This window comes from Pocillopora verrucosa, chromosome 7 (assembly GCF_036669915.1).
Source record: "Pocillopora verrucosa isolate sample1 chromosome 7, ASM3666991v2, whole genome shotgun sequence".
NCBI classification, from domain to species: domain Eukaryota; kingdom Metazoa; phylum Cnidaria; class Anthozoa; order Scleractinia; family Pocilloporidae; genus Pocillopora; species Pocillopora verrucosa.
The window spans coordinates 13,416,071-13,440,474 of NC_089318.1; the positions used below are offsets into that span (position 1 = coordinate 13,416,071).

General features: G+C 38.1%; 3 protein-coding genes across 3 annotated transcripts; 1 reads left to right on the top strand and 2 right to left on the bottom strand.

Moving 5' to 3' along the window:
- The first annotated feature begins 8,599 nt into the window (after positions 1-8,599).
- Positions 8,600-14,597, top strand: LOC131796293 (uncharacterized). The gene is made up of 8 exons (XM_066169955.1): positions 8,600-8,850; positions 9,189-9,303; positions 9,899-10,021; positions 10,422-10,544; positions 10,808-10,930; positions 11,524-11,554; positions 12,023-12,143; positions 13,373-14,597. Exons 1-8 carry the CDS (start codon positions 8,707-8,709, stop codon positions 13,892-13,894), a joined length of 1,302 nt encoding a protein of 433 aa, XP_066026052.1. The 5' UTR covers positions 8,600-8,706; the 3' UTR covers positions 13,895-14,597.
- A 4,236-nt stretch (positions 14,598-18,833) lies between these two features.
- Positions 18,834-19,639, bottom strand: LOC136282522 (uncharacterized). Its single transcript, XM_066170172.1, has 2 exons — positions 19,364-19,639; positions 18,834-19,163 (listed from the first exon to the last, which is right to left on the bottom strand). The coding sequence occupies exons 1-2, from the start codon at positions 19,637-19,639 to the stop codon at positions 18,834-18,836; spliced, it is 606 nt and encodes a 201-aa protein (XP_066026269.1).
- A 999-nt stretch (positions 19,640-20,638) lies between these two features.
- Positions 20,639-21,070, bottom strand: LOC136282523 (uncharacterized). The gene has a single exon (XM_066170173.1). It carries the CDS (start codon positions 21,068-21,070, stop codon positions 20,639-20,641), a length of 432 nt encoding a protein of 143 aa, XP_066026270.1.
- Positions 21,071-24,404: the final 3,334 nt, after the last annotated feature.

Below are 24,404 nucleotides of genomic sequence, written 5' to 3' on the forward strand. Positions count from 1 at the left end.
CTTTTTGGCAACTTTTAGACACTTTTATCGGCAACTTTTTTGGGATTCATAGGCAACTTGTGGCTAAGCCTAGAAAGCTGCTGTTGATGGTTTTTTTTTTGTTGTTGTTGTTGTTTTTTTACCATTTTCTAGTCATGCATCACTTGTATTCAATTAAATCCTCTTACTTGTATCTGTTGCTCATTTTCTGGGCACCTCCCTAACTTCGTGACAATAAACGAAGCAAAATAAATTTCAAACCCGCGATAATACTTTTTTAAAGAAAAGTTTCGGCATGCCTTCATTGGTTCATTATGTTGTATACGATTAAAACTAAGCCCGCTAGAAATACTTTTAAAACCCAATTAATATCTCAGCAAACGCCGAAAAGTTCAGATTTTGGGTACAGGGTAAATATTCATTTGTGTTGGTATCAATTATTGCGTGACCAGCTTCGGATATAAATGGGATAGGGGAAAACACAACGTAAAACCTAGGCTCCCGGCAAAAAGTAATACCGAAGCGTAATATAATAACCGAAACAGCTTATTGGTCTTATAAAATCATAAATAAACAAGGTAAGAGTGTTATGTTAGATTTTTTTTTATAAATTGTAGTGATTTATGACTCGATATGCAAATAAACGGTGGCGACAAGTAGGTACGCTATGTATATTTCATAGTCGCTAGCACGTAATTTTGCCGGACTTTGAGTTTGTCTCACGATAGAACAATACAAACACACAAGGAAGTTTTTACAGTAACTTTGTAATATCCTTTTGTCTTTTAAAAGCTAGAAGCTCAGTAGAGTCTGTCATATCGGTCATTGTTAAAACTGTCTTTGTTTTGATGCTACTTTTCGACATAGAAAAAGTATGTCGGACAAAAATATTTACCAAAAAATAAATATTTCTTTGCCAGCTTCAATAATGACCGGGGATTAATGTTAGATGATAAAACAAAGGATTGTGCCGACAGAAATACTAGAGGTCAAGTAAATTCGTTACATGAGGTCACACAACTCGGGTAATATTCAGGGTGAAAATTTGTATATTTGAGCGGTCGAACGAAAAAACTAATTTCTCTAAAACTAAAATACATTTTCACAAAAAAACCACACCAAAATTATTAGGACATATTGGGCTACAAAATATAAAAGTAGGAAAGAAAACGAATTTGTGCGACTTGCCGCTGTTTGTTTGATGCATGTTGACATTAGCTCTTAAGAGCTTCGTACATAAGCTTGTGAAATCGAATAGCACGATTATATGTACGAACACCAAATACAGATCCTTCAGAAATTACCCCCGACTCGATCATCACATCTCGTAAACCAGCGTCCTGGAAACGTTTCCCAATCACTGACAAGAATGTGCAAATGGTATGGAACACACCCACCCTCAAAAAAACATCCGTAAACTGCCCTCTGTGCCTCCACTTTATCTCAGTAGCTTTAGCATATAATGATCAAACACAACTGCTATGCTTTTGAGATTGAAAGTTTCCTTGATCTGCATGGACCTCATTAGGACTTGGTACACAGTAGACATGTTCGTCGCTGGGGTATTGATTGTTGGAGGGTACCCAACGTTATCCTTAGCAACTTCGTGCTCGTTACGTACTAAAATGTTGAAGCGAGTCCAACCAGGAACAGATTGCTTCTCACATGCATGAATAAGTACTAAAATCCATAACAAGTTCTTTTTCCATGCACGTTCCATGATTTGATTTAGCTTTACCTCCACATATCCTCTAGAATGGGGCCCACAGCGCTCATCAGCATTGTAGGCAGGTAGAGTTTCGTCATCCACTGACTCGATACCTCTCCTCTTCGATTTCACGATGATCAGCGCCGAAGCTGATGGAGGATGAGGACCAAAATGATTAGCTTGAACCGCGATTCCCTTGACTCCATGGGACGTACCTTCACCAAACAAAGTCTCCTTAAGACAATCAATATTATCCCAGGCTGGAGTGGTACTGATAAACGGACGGATGTTGTCGGGAAGAGGAAGTTCGTTCTGCGATGTTGATGTCAGCTTTTGAAGGCACAACGAAGTATTTATCTCTTCAAGTTGGGGGTACACAATTCCATGACCACAGCGGTGTAAGATTTGAAAGAGTTCAACATTGTTGGCAAGAGATTTTACGACATATGAAAGTAGAACTTGCTTTGGGGGCCTTTGTCGCCCACCACTCGCACCAAATACCAAGTCCTGACCAAATGAGTTGATGAGGCGTGAAACCTTTTCAGAACAGGACTGCAATCCTGGAAATCTGGTGCTACCGGTCAGTGAAGTGAAAAAAAACTCTTTGAGATCATCTGCAACGGTCACGGCATTTTCAGTCGGCTCGCAAGGTTGTGGAGGCCATGATGCTTTTATTTCTTGAGACTGGATAGTTTCTCAAGGCGGAGGGCGGTCTTTGAAATCTGAAATTTGATAGCTTTACTATATCATTGTATATCATAGAGTGATTAAGGATCACCGACCAAATGTTGTGGAATTTGTTATTGACTGGTTTTCGTAAGATTGTTAAATTGCTGTATTCATCATTTGATGAGTATGAGGGGGGGGGGCCGGAAAGGGAATTTTGAAGCTTCGAATTGATCGATGTATAAGCTATCCTCTTCTACAGCATTCTCTTCGTGCAAGGTCTCAAGAAACTGTAAATAAAGTAAAATAAAAAAGGGAAAATGATTCCTGAAATAAAAAGTCTGACTTTTTGTTAGAAACGATAACTTTCCTAATGTTGCAGCTCAATGAAACCACAACTCACTGTTAGTGAAAAAACAAAAAAACTTTCCATTTTTGTACCACTGGTTATGAGCAACATTGTAAAAAAGGTATGCAGGAAAGTACAATAAGAAAAAAAACCTCTGACCTTCTCCAAAAAATGTCCTCAAATAAAGAAATAGATTTCCACTTTGTAACTGAAAAGAGACTTAATTAGTGATTGTCTGTGCATTCCCACAAGTTGATGTCTATCTCAAACGTGTATAGCCATTTCCAGAGCGTAGTACGTTGGCATTTAAGGCTTACAGTTGATAAAAATGCAAATTCCTCTGACGGACTTGCGAAAAGGTTGGATTTTTTTTATTTTTGTGTGCTGGAAACTTGAGGAAATGGTAAAATACTTTTGTTGACAAACATTATAAATTTTTATATATACGAAACCGTTTGCGCGACAAGGAAATACTGTATCATTTATCTTAAGCTTGCAAGGATTAAATTCAAATAAATGACTAGTTGCTATCACCAAACGTATATCAGAGTTGATGAGAATGTTTCTTTAACAAAAGCCTTCGTTCTCAAAACGGTAAGCGATATAAACTCTACTGAGCGATATTGCGCTTGGCTTGGTTAAAGCAGAAGCGCCTGTTTAATTTAATTTGTAAGGACAAATCATCCTGTTGCAACAATTTTGCTTAAACATCTTTACGTTTGTATTAAGAAGAAATATATTTCTTGATTTCTAGAAAACGATCTGGACGAAAAATGTATTTAAACTGTTTTCTTCTGATTGGTGAAGTGATTTTGGAACTCCTAGGACCAGGTCCCAAACAACTAGGTCATTACGAGTCAAAAGATTACCCTGGATCCACCATGTTGGCGGGTGAGTGTGGGCAAGTATGGGCAGACCCGGTTTTTTGGTTTTGACTTTTTTTATATCCATTTCGTAATTGGATCCTCAAACAAGACTTCATGCCAAATTTCAGCCAAATAGGTGAAATGGAATGGCCGATGAAAGTTCAAAAGCTACAGACTATCACACCTAAAAGGGATCTTTTTGACGATGAACTGTATTGTTTAAAACTCCAGTTTCACACTTTTAGTGGACTGCTTCGTCAGCGTAGCTGCAGCTTCCCTTTTGTTGCTATTTATTTCTTTTTTTTTTAATTCCCTCAATTCCGTGCTCTTTACATTACCCTTTAAAACCGTCGAAGGCCCCTTCTCTTACATGATTAATGCTATCAATTCTTGCTCGATGTCTTTGCATTTTACAACGACGATTGTTCCATAAATAAATGAATAAATAATAATAATAAAATAAAAATAATAATAATAATAATAATAAACCGTAAAAAAATTAAAATATGCAATATTTTTGAAAATTTCAGAATGTTCGTTGCAGGTAAAAACACTTCTACGAATAGCTAAAAATACTTATTTCTTCATGCAATGAAATTATTTTACACCAGAATTTCAAAGAACTATCTATATTAATTTTTCCCCTGAACTTAAAAAAAAACCGACCTTTTGCTGTATATCGATGGTTGCGAGAGGCTGCGATCAAATTAGTCAGGATACAAAGTTTTTTAGTCGTTGAAATTAGTTGGTACTGTAGGCACTGCGCAGAGTCCCAGTCAATAGTGTGGTTCGTAAGTCGGTGATGTTCAGCAATGTAATTGTTGACATCGCCTTTCCTCGTCGCTCGTTTGTGTTCAGTCAGTCTAGTTGCGAGGTTTCTGCTAGTCTCACCGATGTAAGAGGCGTGGCAGTCGGAGCAATTGATCTTATATTTTTTATGGAACCACATTATTGACTGGGACTCTGCGCAATGCCTAACCTACAGCACCAACTAATTTCAACGACTGACCCTGGAAAGCTGGTTGACTAACTTGGAACAGACTCCCCTCAACAGGTGTCAACCACTGCTGGCACCATACAAACGACTCATCCACGACATTAACATTACAAACGAACCGAACAGAACGACCTAACTTCACTAACGGATCCAAACCGACCAATCACGACTGACCTACGCCACTCGAGTCTTACAGCCAATAACATCACGGCAAAACTGACCAATCAGTGTACACTAACCGGAGTAAGTACATTCGAGTGACAACAACCTTTCACTTGACTCTGATGATGACTTCCGCTTAGGTTGTCGAAACGTCAGTCACCACTACCGACAACAGTCCTTCTCAGGACTACAATCACCCGGACGATCAAACTACACTATTACATGTGTTTGTTTTTCTAACAATTAAGGCTACCATAGCAACAATACAGCTTCAAAGAGGCAGGTTTGTTACTCTATCTAATAAATTTGCGAGCGAAACAATGGCCGGCGTTTTAGGTAGGTTTTCTTTCGCCACCGCGGCTGAAAAGCAGCTCAAACAACGAAAATACTGTAAAAAGCACTGCCTTTTGGTTGTCGATTTGGAAAAGGTGGTGTTTAGAGAGGGGAATTGCCAAGAAAATCGAAAATTACGAAGCGACCCAGATTGACACTTTTCTCGAGTGATCCAACGCCGAAATTAAAAACAAACATGGTTAAACCCCGGAAACGACGATTCTACTTCATCGAAAGTGATTCGGACACAGTTTGAAGAATTCCTTGAACTGTTTAGCTGGACTTTGAACTTATTTGCGTTTGCAGATGTGAAGATATTGCATAATATTGTTTTGATCGCCAGCGGTTGTTTTGATCGAACGCACGGCTCGAATAACTTATTTTTGCACTTGATACGCGCGCTTTGCTTATGCTTAATTATGATAAGCTATCTCGTATTTTTTCATGTTTAGTATTAACACGTTATCACATGATTTTCGTGCAAATTTGTTAGTCTTTAAAAAAATTTACTCGTGCTTATTTATTCCAAATAGCACTCGAAATCATATGATTACCTACACTACTAATAAAAGTGATCAAAACAATTAAAGAAACATGAGCACATTGTTTTGACAACATAAATATTTTCGAGGGAAAACACGAAGTAATGCAGAGAAATATTCCTTCAATACATTTTTGCACGGTTAATTTTTTTGTTTACATTTGCGTCACCACAATGCTGAAATAACTTTCCATAAACGACAACACATTTTAATTTCCTATGACACTCTATGATAATTGAAAACCGACCTTTATTATGTATTGTTATTTTTCTACTCGTCACAAAATCGGACTCACTTCATCAAAATTCGTTCTTTAGAACTTCTTATCGATAAGTGAACGTTTGCTTGTAGAGTCCAAAAGAGGTGCTTTTCGTTATGATATCATATTGTATGATAATTTGGCAAATTTTCACAATGCCACCTGATGTGCATGTGGAAAAGCGATAACTTAGGAAATCATCAAATGAATCATTCATTTTCACAAACTAGATTTACATCTATCCATTTCTTTAACGCAGACATTTTCCACGACGAACTAATTTAGTCAATTACATTATGACCCAGAAATTTTGCGAGCTTTACCGGTCTAAACGTCTGCTCGATTTTGTTATGAATATAAAATCGTAGGAAAGTTGCGTGACCTAAAAAAATTCTTTCAGGTCCAATTTATCTTAATTCAGCACAAACGATTTAAATATCAGCGTGCTTATTTATCATTTCTAAAATGAGACGACAGTGTGGATTTGAAAGGTGTCGTGGGGGTGAATTTACTGACGTGTGACATGCCTGCATAATTACAACTGTTATTTATCAATTTTTCACGATAGCATGTCAGGCTACAGAATGATGTGACAAAACTTAATTACGTCAATTGACGGGCAAATTATACATTTGTACTGGCAGTAACTAAGACAGAACAGCTGACATACGAAATTGGTTTAACCGCCGATAACCTAATTTCCATTGTTCAAACTTCCCCTGTCATGATACATAATATCAAGTGAAGAATTTGTTTCTTAAGCATACGTTTAATGGGCCAGAACTTTTCTAATCCTGTTCTGTAACATGCGTTCTGTTTCTGTCTCCCTTCTCTTATTGGAGCTCTGCTTTATGATACAAAGGGCTGTCAGATCACAAGGTTAGTTTCAGTATGACTGGATTGAGTGATCATTATTTTTTGGGAAACGTTTTGTTCAATTATAAGAAATCGTCATGAAGTTAAAAAAAAAGTTTTATCCACCTATGTTAAATGAAGAATTTTCGTTAAAATATTCAGTTATCAACCTACAGCTAGTACTTTGAAGAAATATGATATTTTCGTGTACGAGGCATGTATTGTTTTGAACGGCTCGAACTTTCGGCAACATATTCCTTGATGGTGTTAATGTGACTCGAAATTTCGGGCGAAAATTGCTCTATGTGCGAATATTCGGAACGAAAATTCGTTCCTATCGTTCATTCTTCTCAAAAGGATTTGGTTGGATTTGTGCTTTGTTACTGATCCATGTAAAACTCCCATAGAATTTCCCGCTACGATTTCAGTCTCCGCGCGACCCATGTCGTTTACAACCATGGCAACACTTAGGGTTTTAATTGTGTCGATGCATTTGGGATCATTACCTTACTCTACTTTTCGTAGTCATCGTAGCAAAAGTTTCAAATTATTCGAGAAAAAAAATCAAGATCCTGAAAAAAATACAGGCCCGTACGGGATTTGAACTCATGACCTCTGCGATACCGGTGCAGCGCTCTACCAACTGAGCTAACAAGCCAACTGGGAGCTGGATAATGTATTGGGTCCAGTTCAGCTCCCAGTTGGCTTGTTAGCTCAGTTGGTAGAGCGCTGCACCGGTATCGCAGAGGTCATGGGTTCAAATCCCGTACGGGCCTGATTTGTTTCAGGTCCTATTCTCAACTACTCGTTTCTTCACCGCAGTGCAAATATATGAATTTCATATATCTAAAATCATCATGGTTTAGGCTTGTTTAAACATCAGGAAACTGGAGTTGATGTGCAAAATATCTGGATTCGTCTAGGAGATAATTTCAGCTAAGTACTTGTATCATGGTCGGAGTTACTGTAAGACGCGAACGCTTGGTACAATTTGCCCAATTTTCGTTGTCATCCACAGATCGAGCCCAGAGTCCGTCGGACGTGATAACCTTTTGATGTTTAGTCCTTTTGTCTACTGTATTTAGTCTCAATTATTAAGTGTCTCTGTCTGTCCAAAAGGTTGGAAATACGTTTAAAAATATTTTTTGTTGCATACATGAATAATAAACAAACTTGATCACTCGTGGAAGGCTATTGTCAGTTTGAAGCGAAGTTTCTAACACTAATGATCGAAAGACACTTTCCGCCGCAGAATTTTCGCGTCGTGGCGAATATTCAACGAAAAAGCTTTCTTTGTTCAAACGAAATATCGCCTAGCAGGTTTCGAACTTTCGACTAAAGATCGTCAGAACAAATAACCAAATTCGCCGAATTCCGTTTGCATTACTTTTGCACAATACTGTAATTAAGTAAGAATTCTACAAAGCGAAGCACAGACGATTACAAAATCGATGTCAGAACTTCTGCCGAGGAATTTGAACCCCCACAGTCGTATTCCTCCACTGACCCAAGCTGTCCAGAGATTGCCGTCTTTCCGAAGATATATGCCTTTAATACAAGCCCTCAAAAGAAGCGAAACAGGAATGAGATAATTTTCAATTTAATTAAGAACAATAGAGAATTGCCGTGTACGTGTTTACTTACTCTCGTAATAACACCCGAAACATGGCCGAGGGTTTGTAGATCCCTTTTCTTGTAACACTTTCTGCAAGATAGAAATAAAATAGACGAAGAAAACAAATTCAAGTCTAACACAACTGATAATGAAATATCACCTACCAAGTTTTCCGTAATTCTCAACATATCAACATAAGCAATGACGTTACATTTGATGTATTATTATTTCCATTTCAAAGATGTGTGCATCGCAGACCAATGTCGTAATTTGGAGTTTGGACCTGAGAAGGCATTTAAAGGGAAACGCCTCGTAAACCACACAATTCGCACCGTAGAAATAACAGTTTCCAGGTTCTGTGAAAACTTGTGTTACATGGAGCCCTACTGCGTCAGCATTAATCTTTATACACGGGCAGATGGAAAAGGAAACTATAAATGTGAACTGAACAATGCTACTCATGAAGGACACGAAGAAAAGTTGATAGACCAAAAAATGTATTCTTATCACGCAGCTGAGGTAAATGTAACTTTCAATTTAAGAGTCAGATTGGTTTACTTTGTTGATTTTTTTAAAACTCTTAATTTCATGTTCACCTTTACTTACGAACTCTAGTTGTTTTCCCTCTTTTAAGATATTAGCGGTAATATTGTTTCTGTGCTCTTCACCAAAATCTCCTGAAAGACAACACATTTTAAAGTTATTGGAGAAATATAGAAATAGAAGGACAACTATGATATAAGGATAACGATGGCGATATTGATGATGGTGGCGGTGCGGTTGACTATTAGATGATGAAAATGATTATCATGATGATAATAACAATGACAATAACAACGGTTTGTTTCTTCTGTCAGAGCAATTGTGTTCAAAATCCATGTAACAACAATGCTACTTGTCAAAGTGGATTTACTACGAAAGGTTATCGGTGTCTGTGTATCGCTGGATTTGAGGGTCCAATTTGCGAAAGAGGTAAACACAACTTTTCTTTTAATATCTTGAGACGTTCAGTTTAACAAAGACGAGGAAAAACTTTACCGCTGCTTGCTAAATGGGTCGCAATAAGGAATAATTCAGCTTTTTCCGTCCTTGTGTTGCGTAAACCGCTCTTACTAGCCAGTAAAAGCGAAGCGCAACAGGCCTTTGTCTCTTTACCTTCACAACTCAAAGGCGAATTTTTGGTTTTTTGTCATTTATTCTCGTCATCTTCCTTCTCCTTATTCGTCTTCACATATCTTTTGCTGAGCCGCACTGAAAGTGGACAGAAACAATAGTAAAATACAGTAACCACAGGCAAAAAGATAATTGGCTACCTGCAGAGCTTTCCGGATTAAAAGAAAAAAAAAAGATATCACTGTTTTGAAGCTCATCAGTACTGCTTGTGACTTACGAGGTAACTGTAGTGATTATGATAAAAAAAAGACACGTTTACCATGCTAAGAACAGTACTTAAAGAAGGCCTATGTTTATTGTCTTTTTTTTTACAGTCGTTGGTGCATCCATGTCTTTTTCTTTTTATACGATAATTTAGTTTTCATTTATTGGTGTATTTTTTTTTCTTATTCAGAAATTAATGAATGTGTTCGTGGACTACACAAATGCAGCTCTGATGCGTTTTGCAACAATACTAAAGGTTCATATAATTGCACATGCAAACATGGATTCACGGGAAATGGACGAGAATGTAGAGGTAGACATTGGATTCAATAGCAATTATGTGATGAAAAAATGAAGCTTACATCTTTAAATTATCAACAAAGGAATCGTAACTTACATCTCGATTCTCTCAGCAGAAAAATACATAGTGAAACTGAACGCAAGCAGAGATACATGTAGACAAAATCACATTGAAAAAAATTACTCTTGATAATGAAAGGTTTTTCGCACCAAATGGAATCAATCTACTGATCACTGTTTCTTAGTTTCATTCATCTTTTGTTGCACAAACTGTCTAATGGCTACAGAAATCTGTTTGATATTCTTAACAACAAGTATCAATGCTGTACAAATCAAATACGAATATCAAGTAATACTGCTAACCTTTTAAATTATTCATGTGTTTCTGTCAATTGTCGGCTTTATATCTACAGACATCGATGAGTGTGTCGTAAGGTCACACTCTTGCAGCCCTGATGCCTATTGCAACAATACCAAGGGGTCTTACAACTGTACATGTAAACCTGGATTCACTGGGAGTGGAAGAGAATGCAAGGGTGAGCGTTACTTTTGGGAATATCGAGCAAAGGAGGATTTTCTAATTTCGAACTTTCTTATAAAATATGTGAAATGCCAGTACAGTGTTGCTACACCCACGGGCACAAAAGATACAAACCTAAAACTTTGCCTTCTGGCTAAAAAACCAAATAGTACAGGATAAACACTTAAGCGTCTTGTATCCGTATATGTTGCTATTTTCTTAATTGTTAATTTATTTTTCTGTCTATTTTTTCCATTATTTTTATTACTTATTTTTGAGATATCAACGAGTGTCTTAGCACGCTACACACCTGCAGTCCTCACGCATTTTGCAATAACACCAAAGGGTCATACAGTTGCACATGTAAACATGGACTCGCTGGAAATGGACGAGAATGTGAAGGTAAACGTTGGGGTCGAAATATAGAGGAAATCGGCTGATGAAAAACACTAGTTGAGAATTTACAGGTATTATAAAGTAAACATTGCAACGCAATTTTCAGAATCTTACTACCTTTATCATACTATTTAAGGCTACCAAAGGTGCAGGAAACCACTACTTTTAAACACTAATTATGAAAAATCTGATTGGTTGAGAGCATTCAATCAATATACTATAGCGTGTAGAGTTGAAATGATAACACAATATCCGCAGCGGGTATAGCAGTTATCGTTTCGAGTTCACGTTCTACTTAATTTCAAAGCCCCTCTGGCTAAGTAAAAAATACGATTGTTTTATAAAGATAACAACAATCGATGCCCTCCCGACGTCGCTTTTTATCAATGGTGTATTTGGAGAAAACATACGTGCTGCCAAACAAAGTGAAAGAAAACTGAGAACTGTTTTCAGCCACAAAGCAGAGCCTGGAACATGACAACATTATTCGGTCAGTCCGTCAGACTGGGCTCAATATAGTTTCCCAATGATGGATTAAGATATAGCTAAAATAAATTTACAATTCCCTCTAATCAAAGATATTTTTAAACTTCTTCCAGGAGCTAACTCGTGTAAAGAAATTCATGACATGTAAGTAGAATTGATACTTGATATTATTTTCATAGTACATCAAATATTTCGCATGCCTACAATTTGTTTAAGCCATCACGCCACCGAGCTACGAAAATGTTTAAACCATATTCTGTACGCGAAGTAGTCCTCCTTTAACCTTGACTCATTTTGGTGGAGTTATTACTGCCCTCAAAGAAGAAGTGAAAAATGCCCTTTGTCATCGGACACCTGTTTACTTGCAGGTGAAATAACTGAGCATTGTTGCTATGAAGGCTGTTGTTTATATTGCGGAGTTATCAACGTATTTCCTGAGGGATCAACTTTTCATTTGTGTATTTGTTGGATAATTATCGTTATCACTCAGTATCTTCGCGATTTTCATCGTAGTTATGATATTTATTTAATAAGCTTTAGTTTTATTTCACCACCATTGTCGACTTCATTTCTTGTTTTCCTTTTTTTTCCTTTTTTATTCAAACGATCAAGTATGAGTGGTGTGGTTACCCTTCTTGTTGACTCGAAACCATTGTCCGTTTTTTGTCACATGAGAAATTTTGGGTGTGGAGATGGAGGATGGACGCCAGTCATGAAGATTAACGGAAATGAGGTGCATACTGTTAATGAATGATTTATTTCGTATATAGACCCGCTCTCTTTCAAAACGTTGCAAATTGCAAACGTGCATGTCACATATGTATGACTTTTGTTTTTCTTCGAGAAGGTAATGCACAAAGAACAGACTTTGTTCAACGTAAATTTCAAAACTTATGGTGTTTATAATGACTTTTGAAAAAGAAAAGTTTAAAAGGATGTATAAATATATCCTAACGTGTTTTCTTCTAGTATCATGTAACAGCTCACACCCTTAAATACTTAGGATTAATTATCGATTCCTTTATGTTGTGGCATGATCATATTGATTATATTAGCAGTAAAATTAGCAAAAGTCTAAACATAATCGCAAAACTGAAACGACATTTAAAAGTTCAATCTCTTCTAAGTGTATACTGTGCACTTGTACATCCTTATTTAACATAGGGCTGCATATTGTGGGGTAATAATTACGAAGTTCTATTGTCTCAGTTGGTAAAGCTACAAAACAAAGCTATGAGAATCATCAACAATGTACCAATTCGTGACCATGTTACTCCCTATTATGTAAGCCTCGGCCTAATTAAGCTTCCTGACATAATTAAATTGAGTACGTGTCAACTATTCTACGGTTATATTGTAGACAAAAAATCTTCTAATTTTGCCCTTTCTTTTGTATCTGAGATCCATGATTATGCCTTTAGAAGTACATCTTCTCAACACCTGAACCCCAGCCCCTTCCGAATAACTAAATTCTTTCCAACAGTTATAGGGTGTTACTATTCGAATGATATTCCTATATCTATACGGGAGAAGCTCACTTAAAACCTTTTTAAAAGAGCACTTTTCTCACGTTACCTTTCCCAGTACTGATTAATGTCTTCCTCTGACCATGTTTTACTTAAATATTTGTTGTTTAAGGTGTGATTCCTATTCCCTCTCTTATATATTGTATCTTACATTTGTATCTTATATCTTACATCTTATTGTATCGCTTCTTTTTACTGTATGAAAAATTGTAATTTAAGGTAAAGAGTATCTAATTAGCTCGCTATATTATGCCCTTCTCCACCCTCTTATCTTACTTGTAATTATTCATCAGACTCTAATCTATCGAAATGGAGGAGAAAAAAATAAATACTTACACTAATACAGCTAGATATATGCAGATACACAACAGGAGGCAGAGAGCAAATATCCATCAATTCAGAGAAAACACAAAAATGTATTGCTACTACATTTCAGACCACCTTCGATTATGACTCGCAGTATTGGAGCAATTACGATGAATACAACCTCCCCGGTGGAGAGACTGGGTTTGACAAACAGGAAACAAAGCTACCCACCTACTGGAACACCTCCTTCTCCAAAATATGTCTCGGAATGAAGATCGGCGAACAGCTCAAGTTCATTGTCATCAACAAGCAAGCTGACTCTCTGCACTCACTGATCGCTGATGAGCAATACCGTAACACCTCACTGGGTCGTGACGAGTGGAAAAAGTTGATTGGCAGCGAGGCCTCATTACAGAAAAACTGCAACATGGAAGGATTCAATGCCTTTAGTACTTGGAGTAATCGTTCTAGAGTCAGAATTGGTATTGTTAGCAATAACGAGAACGACTGCCACTCGTGCAACTCTTTGATTGGATTTGGTACAGGAAGCCACCCTAATCATGGAAAATCTTGCGGAAACCAGGCCGACGAGTCAAGTCCAGATAATGGATGGAAGAGTATTAAAGCCATGGGGTACATATTAGTGCAATAAAACTACACTTTGTTGTCTCAAGTTCGTAAATCACGTTTGTTTCACCTTGGAGGCATCTTATTGCTACAGAACAATCCAGGCAAATGGTCGTCAAAAAGCCTTAAAGATACAGTAACTACGCATTTACACTTATTAAGAGATATGTACATATTCCCAAATCCTTAAATTTCTTAGACTTCATCAGGAAAGCATAATTAAGACGTTTTCTTCAAAAATATCAGTAACCATAGCTTCAATAATCAAAGTTCATAAATATTCCCAAAAAACTAATTGTGAGTAATTGCCACTTGGCTTTTATGCAACAGAAACAGCAGTCTTAGGTCCCTCGAATGCCACCGTTCTTGGTCTCCCAATTACTTTATTGTTTTAAACTAGAAATAACTAAAAGTATTCGAAGATTCATCATCATTGATCAATTATCGAACTCAGAATTTTCTAGCAGCTACAGTGTCTTGCTATTAGAGCATGGAACAGTTAAATGCCACGTCTTTGAATGCTGAATTGACGTCTGTACTTTTTTTGCTGGTAAAAGAGTGGAAAACCTAAGATAGACCCTGATTCTATTGGCTTCAAGTTCATGTTTAAGTACATGTAATGCCTGTTGTTTGATTAATTTGTGAAAATAGTTAAAACTGAAACTAGAGCAGGTTTATAAACCACAATTACTGCTTTGCTAATCATTCTATTCAAAATGTATCGTTGAACTCTCTCTGGTTAAATGAGATTGGTTCAATTCAGTAGTGTAACCTTAATTAGGCTGTGTTGTAAGCTGAGAATATTAGAGTTAATGGCTAGTTTCATTCAATTCTATTGTTGCTGCGGTCTGTGTCGAATCTTTAAATTATTGTCTGATTTTTTCGCGGTGATTGGTCTTAAAACTAATAGCCTTAAGATGTTGGAAAAAAACTACGCCACGGCAAGTACAATTTCTGGTTGTACCCTATGTATATTAGAGCCATCAAAATTTCTTCTGCCACAAACAATTGTAGCAGCATTAACATGTCAAAGATCGTAATGAAAACTGTTTGTTACGGTGGTGTACAAGTGAGACAAAATAATAATCACTGTACAAGCATATTCATTCGAGCCAAAAAAAACTATTCTTAGCTGTGCAAAAATATTCTCCTTGTGCACAAAAAGCAGATGACGCTGTGAGTCAGCGATATTGTGAGTTTGATTGGGAATTTAAAATATGTCTACAGGGAGCCCTCGAAGCTATTAATTGATAAAATTTCCCCGTATCGTCTTTTGAGGCGAATTTTCCTTGACCCCGCATGAGTAAAAAAGACCTGAAGAGGAAATCATGTGTAGGGTGGGCAGTCCTAAAGCAAACGCTGGGTTCTAGATGATCTTAAACATTCCATAGCTTTTACTCTGTGTTGATATCGAAAATTATTTTAGCAGCAACAAGGGAATACCACTGGTTTCAGAACATAAATAGAATTAAATAATGATAAAGAGAAAACATAGTACTCGCTGCTCCTCATGGTCTATGGCAGATGTCAAAACTTTTTAAAACGAAAGCATTAGTTACAGAACCTTATTTTAGGTTTTTAAAAGTGGATTCCATTCCCTTCATTGCGGTCACTTTCCTTTTTGTTTTCCCGCGAAAAATCTTTGGAAATTATATTTCCATACGTAAATAAGACGATATGCAACCGAGTTTAACAGAAATGTGTGGGTGTGTGTGTGTGTTTTTAATAATTTGTCGCCTCCTGCGTGGAACTTGAAGTTTCACAAAATGTTGCTGGAAACTGAGAAGAATACATTTGCGCCCTACGATAACTTCTAGAACCAAACCAACCAGTGTTAGAATGGTGATTTGTTTTTAAATAGCACAAAGCGTAAATATGAAATACTGTAACTACACCCTACGATAATTTATAGCACCAAACTAACCAATCTTAGAATGGTGATTCGACAAGTTTTTAACTAGAACAAAGCGTAAATATGAAGTACAGTAACTACACATTTTAACCTCACTACCATCTTCGACTTCCGGCAGATACGTGATGCAGATTTAGATCATTTCTCATTTAATAAATGAGTGCAGTTAGCCTCAGAGATAATAATAATAATAATAATAATAATAATAATAATAATAATAACAATAATAATAAATTTTATTTAACAAGGGTTACGCAAAGCAGTAAATATACTGAAGAACCAGTGGCCCTCAATAAATAGTACAAATTAAAAAGTAATAGCATTACATAAAAGCATTAAAGACTAACTAAATAGGGAGTTATTAAAATACAACTGTGATATAAAAGTTAAAATTAAAACTATCTATTATGTTCAAACAGAACAAAGATAAGACCAGTTAATTAAATACAAAATTTAAAATTGCGCGACAAAATAATCTAATTCTCATAACTTTTCACAAAATGTTCGATCATGGATTTCTTGAAGCCCATAAGATTCTTTTTGTTGCTGATCTCGCTGGGAAGCTTATTCTAGAGGCAGATAGTCGATACTATGAAAGACCTCGCTCCTTCTGACTCCCGTTTGAATCACAGGTAGACAAAGTTTAACTGTCCATGTCTGCTAGTTCGTTCATTAACATCTGCATTTCCTATTAGCATCGTAGTCATAAAGGATGGGCAATCGCTAGAAAACTGTTTATATACAAAAATGTACTTATTTGTTTTCGCTTCATCCTAAAAGGGACCAAACCTAATTGAACGTTGTTCGCTTTTCTAACAGCACCTAGTATTACACGTTCTGCGCATTTCTGCAGCCTGAAAACTTTCCGAATATTTTCTACAGAGCAGGATGCCCACACGGTTGAGGCATACAGCATTGTCTGCTTGACCGTTGCATTATAAGAAAGTTTTTTTTGATCAAGAGGTAGCAAGCGTCTTGTTTTCCACAATACAGCGATTCTCTCCTGGTCAAAGGTAAGCTGACTGTCAATCGTCACACCAAGCAATTTGTACGAGTCTACTTGTTCAGGTTCAGTAGAGTCTAAGTGTAACTGAAGGGAAGATTGTTCTATCTTCTTGACCAGACGTTTTCCCATAACAAGCATAGATTTTCGTAGAAAAGGTTGTGGTTATTCATCGTGGTGAATAACAATAAAAGCTAAGTTTTCCGTTTGTCTCATGATGTAGTCACGCTTGATTTAGATCGCGACGTTTCGACTGCATACTGCTAGTCTTCTTCAGGCGATGAAGTCGACTGGTCATGCGTGATATTATAAAGCATGATGCTCTGCTGTGATTAGTTGTTTTTTCAACAGCTCTGATTGGTGCATTTCGATCCTTGCCGTTCACTCAGTGATTTGATCCCTCGGCGGTCTGCTGTCGCACGACTCTCCAGTTGTTGTGTTTTTTGATCGTGGGCATCTACGCTTCTAGAATTTCTATTCCACTATCCCTGTTGATGTTGTTAGGGTGAAGTCTTATATGAATTGCCTCTTTGACCCAGCGCGTGTAGTAATAAGGGTCACCGTCAATAAAGTTTCTGGCGTGAAACTGACCTCATTAACAACAACCAATTTGGCTTCCTACGTGGAAGATCCACTGCAACTCAATTATTATCAACGTTTAATAGCTAGGTGAAATCTTGCAATTTATCTATCCCTACCGATGTCATCTTTCTTGATCTTGCCAAAACCTTTGACAGCGTTCCCCATGAGTGGCTGCTTTTAAAATTGAAAAGTAACGGCATCGATCGTTGTTTACTCACCTGGCTCAGACATTTTTTGGTGGGGCAAACAACGTGTAGTCATTAGGGGATCTTGTTCTGACTGGTCGTACATTACCTCCGGGACTCCGCAGGGCACCATCCTTGGGCCGTTATTGTTTTTATTATATATTAATAACATAACTGAATGGATATCGTCCACAGTAAAACTATATGCAGACGATAAAGAGATTTAAAGAGAGATAAATGACCCGATTATAGACTGTCAGCTTCTTCAGGATGATCACAACAACCTTAGCGATTGGGCACGTAAATGGCAGCTACGTTTCAACGCAGACAAATGCGAATCTATGCGAATAACGCATTCACGCGATGAGTCTGAAACCAATTATTTCTTGGAAAAGCCCCTGAAAGATGTAGACAACTTTAAAGATCTCGATGTTACAATAACTAAAGATCTCTCATGGGGTAATCGCATTAGTATTACTGTGACCAAAGCGAACAAAATTCTAGGTTCCATTAAACGGTCGGTAGGCACCGCTAATGCAAATGTTTTTTCCATGTTGTACAAATCTCTTGTACAGCCAATTCTGGAGTATGCGGCACCTGTTTGGTGTCCCTACCTTGTTAAGGACATCCACGCCCTTGAGAATGTACAGCGAAGAGCCTCAAGACTTGCATTAAACCAACGCAAAGGGGATATGTCCTATGAGGACCAATGCAAACTTCTAAAATGGCCCACTCTTTCTGACCGTAGAACTTTTTTATCTTTAATTGAATGTTATAAGATAGTTTTTGGTCTTTATCATTTAAAATTTGAAGACTTTTTTGATTTCGCTACAACTCCGTTTACGAGAGCAAATCACCAATACAAACTCTACGTCAAACCAGCAAGACTTAATTGTTATAAACATTCTTTTTTGGTTAGGATTATCAAATTACAGAATGAGTTACCGGGTGATATAGTGGAAGCTAGTAGCTTTCAGCATTTTAAATCTAAACTTAAATTGTATCTCAATATTTAATTGTATAGATCTTGATTTTTATTTTATTTTATTTACTAATTTATTTTATTTTAAGGGAGATTTTTACATAGGGTTATCCTCTAAACTTCCTTTTCTAGAAGTACCTTTTTTCTTAGTTTTAATCTGTAAATATAGTTTGCTTCTAGAATAAATAAAGTATGTATATATGTATGTATGTATGTATGTATGTATGCATGCATGCATGCATGCATGTATGTATGTATGTATGTATCTATGCATGTATGTATGTATGCATGTATGTAAGTTTACTTCGTTCCAGAGAGTCGAATGTCTCGATCGTACGCCTTAATCCTGTCTTGCATGGGTCTTCCAGTCTCTCCAATGTACACCTTGCCGCATTCACAGGGAATCCTGTAAACTACGCCATCTTGTTTAGCCGGGTCGACAGCATCTTTTGGTCGTGCTAACGGGGATCTTAGCGTAGTCTCCGATTTGAAAACAGTGCGTACGCCTTGTTGTTGTAGGCAACGGCGAAGCTGTTCAGACAGACCTTTGACATAAAGTAAAACCGCAGTAGCTTTGAACTCGTAGGCGGGTTCAGCACTGTTGTTTGGTTTTCCGGTCTTGGCAAGTTTCTGCAAGTAATGGAAATGATAACCATTAGAAACTAGAACAGATGACAGATGTTTTTTCTCCTCGGAGATGACGGAGGGTTTTGTTACGAGACGTCTGGCACACTCGTAAAGGCACTTAACAATATACCGCGTTTTACTGATTGAGGGTGGTGCCAATCATACGCTAAGTATTAATTGGTGTACGTGGGCTTCCTGTATACGCTGATGGTGAGGCGGCCGTCAGGCTCTCTTAAAACTGCGGTGTCTAGGAAGGCGAGTTTTTTGTCTTTCTCTGTCTCCATGGTGAGGCGGATGGAAGGTTGCTGGTTGTTTAGATGCTGTAAAAAATCATCCAAGTTTTCGCGATCCAGGATGGTAAAGGTATCGTCCACGTAACATTCCCAAATCCTAGGCCCGTAGGATGATGTAGTTATCGCCTGTTCTTCGAACCTCTCCATGTAGAGGGTAGCAATAACAGCGGAAACCGGACTCCCCATAGCGACGCCGTCTTTTGCTCGTAAATCGATCCGTTATGCTGGAAGTATGTGGATCTCAATACGAAGGTCAAAAGATCAGCGATCTTATATTCAATTCATATAAGACTTCACCCTAACAACATCAATAGGGATAGTGGAATAGAAGTAGCATCACGCATGACGAGTCGACCTCATCGCCTGAAGAAGATTTGCAGTATACAGTCGAAACGTCGCGATCTACATCACACGTGACTACATCGTGAGACAAACGAAAAACTTAGCTTTTATATTTAGCATAGATTTTGTTTTGGATTCATTTAAGATCATCTTATTAGTTGTTGACCAATTTATGATCTCATCGATATCCATTTGTAGGTCCTCCGAAATGCCATTGGGGGCCTTCTAATAATGAGTAGAATAGCTAATTGTTGTGTTGTCGTCATATATGTCAGCCGCAAAGGACTATAGTGCTTCAGGTAGATCATTAATGAATACAAGGAATAAGACCGGAATTAAAATGCTACCCTGTGGCACCTCGAGCGTTACAGCCTTTCCGGCAGAGTGATAACCGTCTACTTGTTCACATAACGACTTCTTCCACTCAAATAGTCACAGAACAGGGGTAGATGGTTCTTGCTTACTCCAAGCACCCAAGCGAGGTGTAAAATTTTCCAAAAGAAATGCACCTTGACAATGACTGAATTGTGATTAACTTTCACTTGGATTCCTAGCAAAAAAGTCATTAATATTAGATGACCGATGTTAGATCATTTTTATTCCAAAAATAGTCTTGAATATAAGATCGTAATGTACAAATCTGGTTTTTTTAACAAGAAATTGATATAATGGCAGTTACAAAGCATCTCTCGCGTACAGCTTGGAGCAGTTACATGCCTTGTCTTTGAGTGCTAAACTATGTAAAGATCCAGAAGTATGAAATGTTTCTTGATTATTTGCGATTTATGCTGTGTACTTTTTTTTGGCTTGTAAAAGAGTAGAAAACCTTAACCTTTCTACTGGTTACAGGTTGATCACACACTCACTCATGCCCATTATGCAGTGTGGCACGTAGAGCTCTGCCTCCACAGTTCGGCGCCAGGTGTTTCTTGGTCTTCCCCTCTTGCACTTTCCTTCAGGTGTCCAGTGAAGGGACACCTGCTCTCTCCTCATGACGTGCCCAATCCATCTCCATCGCCATCCTATGATGATGGTCTCCATGCTATCTTGATTGCAGCGGGCGAGTAACTGTTGGTTGAAGATGGTGTCAGGCCAAAAGATTTGCAGGATTCTCCTGAGGTTCTTTGTGTGGAAGACTGACGGCTTAGTGATGTCGCTCTCTATCATCCTCCAGCATTCAGAGCCGTATAGTAGGGCTGACATCACACAGCTTTGGTAGATCTTCAGCTTGGTCTTTCTGCTGTACTGAGATGACCTACACACATTGTTGAGCATTCTGAAGGCGTTTCTGGCCTTGTTGAGAGGGTTCTTGATGTCACTCCCTGCTCCTCGTATTTTCCTGCATGTGTTGGTGAGTATGGAAGATCAAGGCTAGATCATCTGCAAAATCTAGGTCCTCCGGCGTTGAGAAGAGGGTCCATCTGATGCCCCGTGATTGATCTTCTTTTGTGCGCCTCATTACCCAGTCAATGGTCATGTTGAAGATGTTGAAGCCGACATTGTACAGCCTTGTTTGACGCCAGTCTTCACTTGAAAGCTGGTTTCGCTGTTGCTTACTCTGCATGTGAATTTGTTGTAGAAGCTTTGGATGATGTCGATAATCTGCTGTGGCATCCCATAGGCCTGAAGGATGCGCCACAGACTCTCTCGGTGCACGCTGTCAAAAGCCTTCTGAAAGTCTACAAAGTTGATGCAAAGTTGTCTCTGCCACTCTGTGCACTGCTCTGTGATGTACGCAAGGTGAAGATCTGCTCTGTACATCTCTTTCCTTTCTGAGACCCTGCTTGCTCTCTTCTCAATTGTTGGTCCACTGTGTCAGCTATTCGCTGGATGATGATCTTGGCCAGGATCTTGCTGGGTACAGATAGTAAGGTGATTCCTCGCCAGTTGTTGCAGTTTTTGAGGGCACCTTTCCTCGGAATCTTCACAATGACTCCCTCTGTCCAATCTTTAGGTAACTTCTTCCCCTCCCAGATGTCTGTAAAGAGCGGCTGAAGTAGGTCTGCTGCTAGCTGTGGATGCGCCTTAAATACTTCTGCACTGAGATTGTCTTGTCCAGGGGATTTTCCGTTCTTGAGGGACCTGATGGCTGCTATGATCTCTTCTTTTCCTGGGGGATTGGTGTTAACATCCAGGTCTGTCTCTGCCTCTTGTATATCTGCCTCTTTTGGTGGTGGTGGTCTGTTCAGAACTTCACTGAAGTGTTCTGTCCATCGTGTGCCTTGCTAGGCTTTTGTCGTGAGTAGTCGCCCCTGCTTGTCCATGATCGGAGCGTCAGTGCTCCCTCTGTACCTACCACTCACCAGCTTGGTGATCTTGTAGACTCTGCCTTGCTCTCCCCTGTTTGCTGCATCTTCTGTCTGGCTTGCAAGGTCGTTTATGTGGCTTCGCTTGTCTGTTCTTGCCATCCTTTTCACTGTTCGGTTTGCTTCCTTATATTGTTGTTTGTATCTCTCTTTCAGTCGCTCTGATTTGGCCTCTAAGACTTACAGGTTGATGTTATAATACATTTATCATGGGCAGTGCTTGTTGCCGGCGTAGTTTGCTGAAAACAGTTAAAACTGAAACCAGTACAGATCTTTAACAAGTTTGACTGTTATCAATTATTATTGGTTTTTTGGAGAGAACAATTAATTTTCTCTTTGGCTAATCGTTCTATTTAAAATGTTTAGCTAACTTTCTCGGTTTGGGTGAGATTGATTCAACGCAGTAATGTCGGTTTACCCGAGGCTGAGATTTAAATTGAGAATGTTGTAGCTAATTTTGAGTTTCACAAAAGTTTATTGCTGATGTGGTCTTTGTCTAAACTCTGAAGTATCGTCTGATTCTTTCGCCAAGATTAGCTCTAAAAAATTGGAGCCTCAAGATGTTGCTCAAACTAGGCAAGTTTTGTTTTTTCGTAGACTTACCCGTACTGAGGCCAACTTTCACAAAAATCTCTAATTTCTAGCTCATCAAACTATGGACAAAAATTAGGATGCCGTGGGTGGAGTAGTATATTAGAGTCAATCTTGACCACTATGGATGCAAGATTCCTCCTCCACCAAAACCCTTCAAATCATTTGAGTTCACCAGCTGAAGGAATAATTTTTTTACGTTTTTTCAACCCTTACTTTTGTTTCATCGACATCATTCATAAGGAACAAAAATATTTAAACTGAAGAAAAGCTGTCTACTGTGCCCGCCGAACGACAACTCATTAAAAAGTGAGTCTCATGCTTTCCCATGAAACCGCTAAGAGAGTTAATTCAAATGCAGTGAATTTGCAGTTTGGAGAATGGGTGTCTGAGCCCCATGATGCTTGAATGTCTGCCGCTGGTCTAGAAAACGTAACATTGATAAAAAGTTCTATTTTTTAGTTCATGTCACAAATAATCTGAGGGTATGATCCTGGACATAATTTTCTGTTGATCTTTTTTCTTGCGCAAAATAACTATTGATCTATTTTTCAAAAACGCTTATTCAATATATTTGGCATAGGAAAGGGAAATACTTTCAGTAAGATGGAGATTCCGATCATATCATTTTAACGTAGACAATTTTTGGCAAGGTTTACATTTACAATCTCCTACTGTGTTGCAAATTTCTGTAGTTGTTGTTGCTTTACGTTTGTTTGTTTGTTTTTTCCCTATTTTTTTGGTTCCTTTTTGTACATAAAAGTACAAAAGAATACGATAAAATGTAAGTTGCTTGAAGTTTTAGCATGAACCAAGAACGATGAAATGGAAGTTGATAATTTTTTTTTATTTTTGAGTTTAGCATGAAGATCGCTGTAACGAGGTAAATTGTGTCATATTCAAATTTATTGTTGTCATTTTTGCTTTACTTTACGGGAACGCTTGTGTTGAAAATTTTTGCAAAAACAACGCCACTTTTCAAAGCGGTTTCACGGGCAAAATCTGCTGGATTCAAGGGTGCGAGGTGCCAAACAAGTGCCAGTAAGCTTATTGTTAATAATATCAAACCTTGAAGTTAGCAACCATAAAAAAAGGGCTATAAAGTGAAAGACTCCTTGAAAATTGTTCACGTGTAAGTGTCAGTCCACCACAATCGTATTGCTAGCCGAAGAGTGGTGTAACCAAGAGATGCGTGAAATATTATAATCAAGAATTGCTATTTTTCTCTCTTTCTTTCTAACGTTCTTCAGGTGGTTGCACTAGAAAGTAACATAGACAGGAATGCTATGTATAAAAAGAAGGTAAATTGTTTGAGTCATGTCATGTTTTGAGTGTTGCAAGTGTTTGAGTCATCAGGTCTACCTTCCGAACCAAATCCAATCCTTGAGTTGCATGAGTAGGATTCGTTCTCAGAGTTTCTAGCGATACCGATTCTGGATTTGGAATATTTGGCAATGCCACCGCCTGCATTAAACCCTTCCTCGTTGCAGTTGAGTTGCAAAGAGGCCCTTGAACCAATCAGCGACTTCCATGTTTCATGACCCAAAGAAGTGGCACGGAATTCTCCGTCAGCAACCAGTGAGTACAGAGAGTCACCCTCTTTGTTGAGGACAGTGAACCTGAGCTGTTGGTCGATCTTCATACCGAGACAGATCTTGGCGAAGGAAGTGTTCCAGAAGGTAGGTAGCTTTGATTCTCGTTCGTCAAAACCA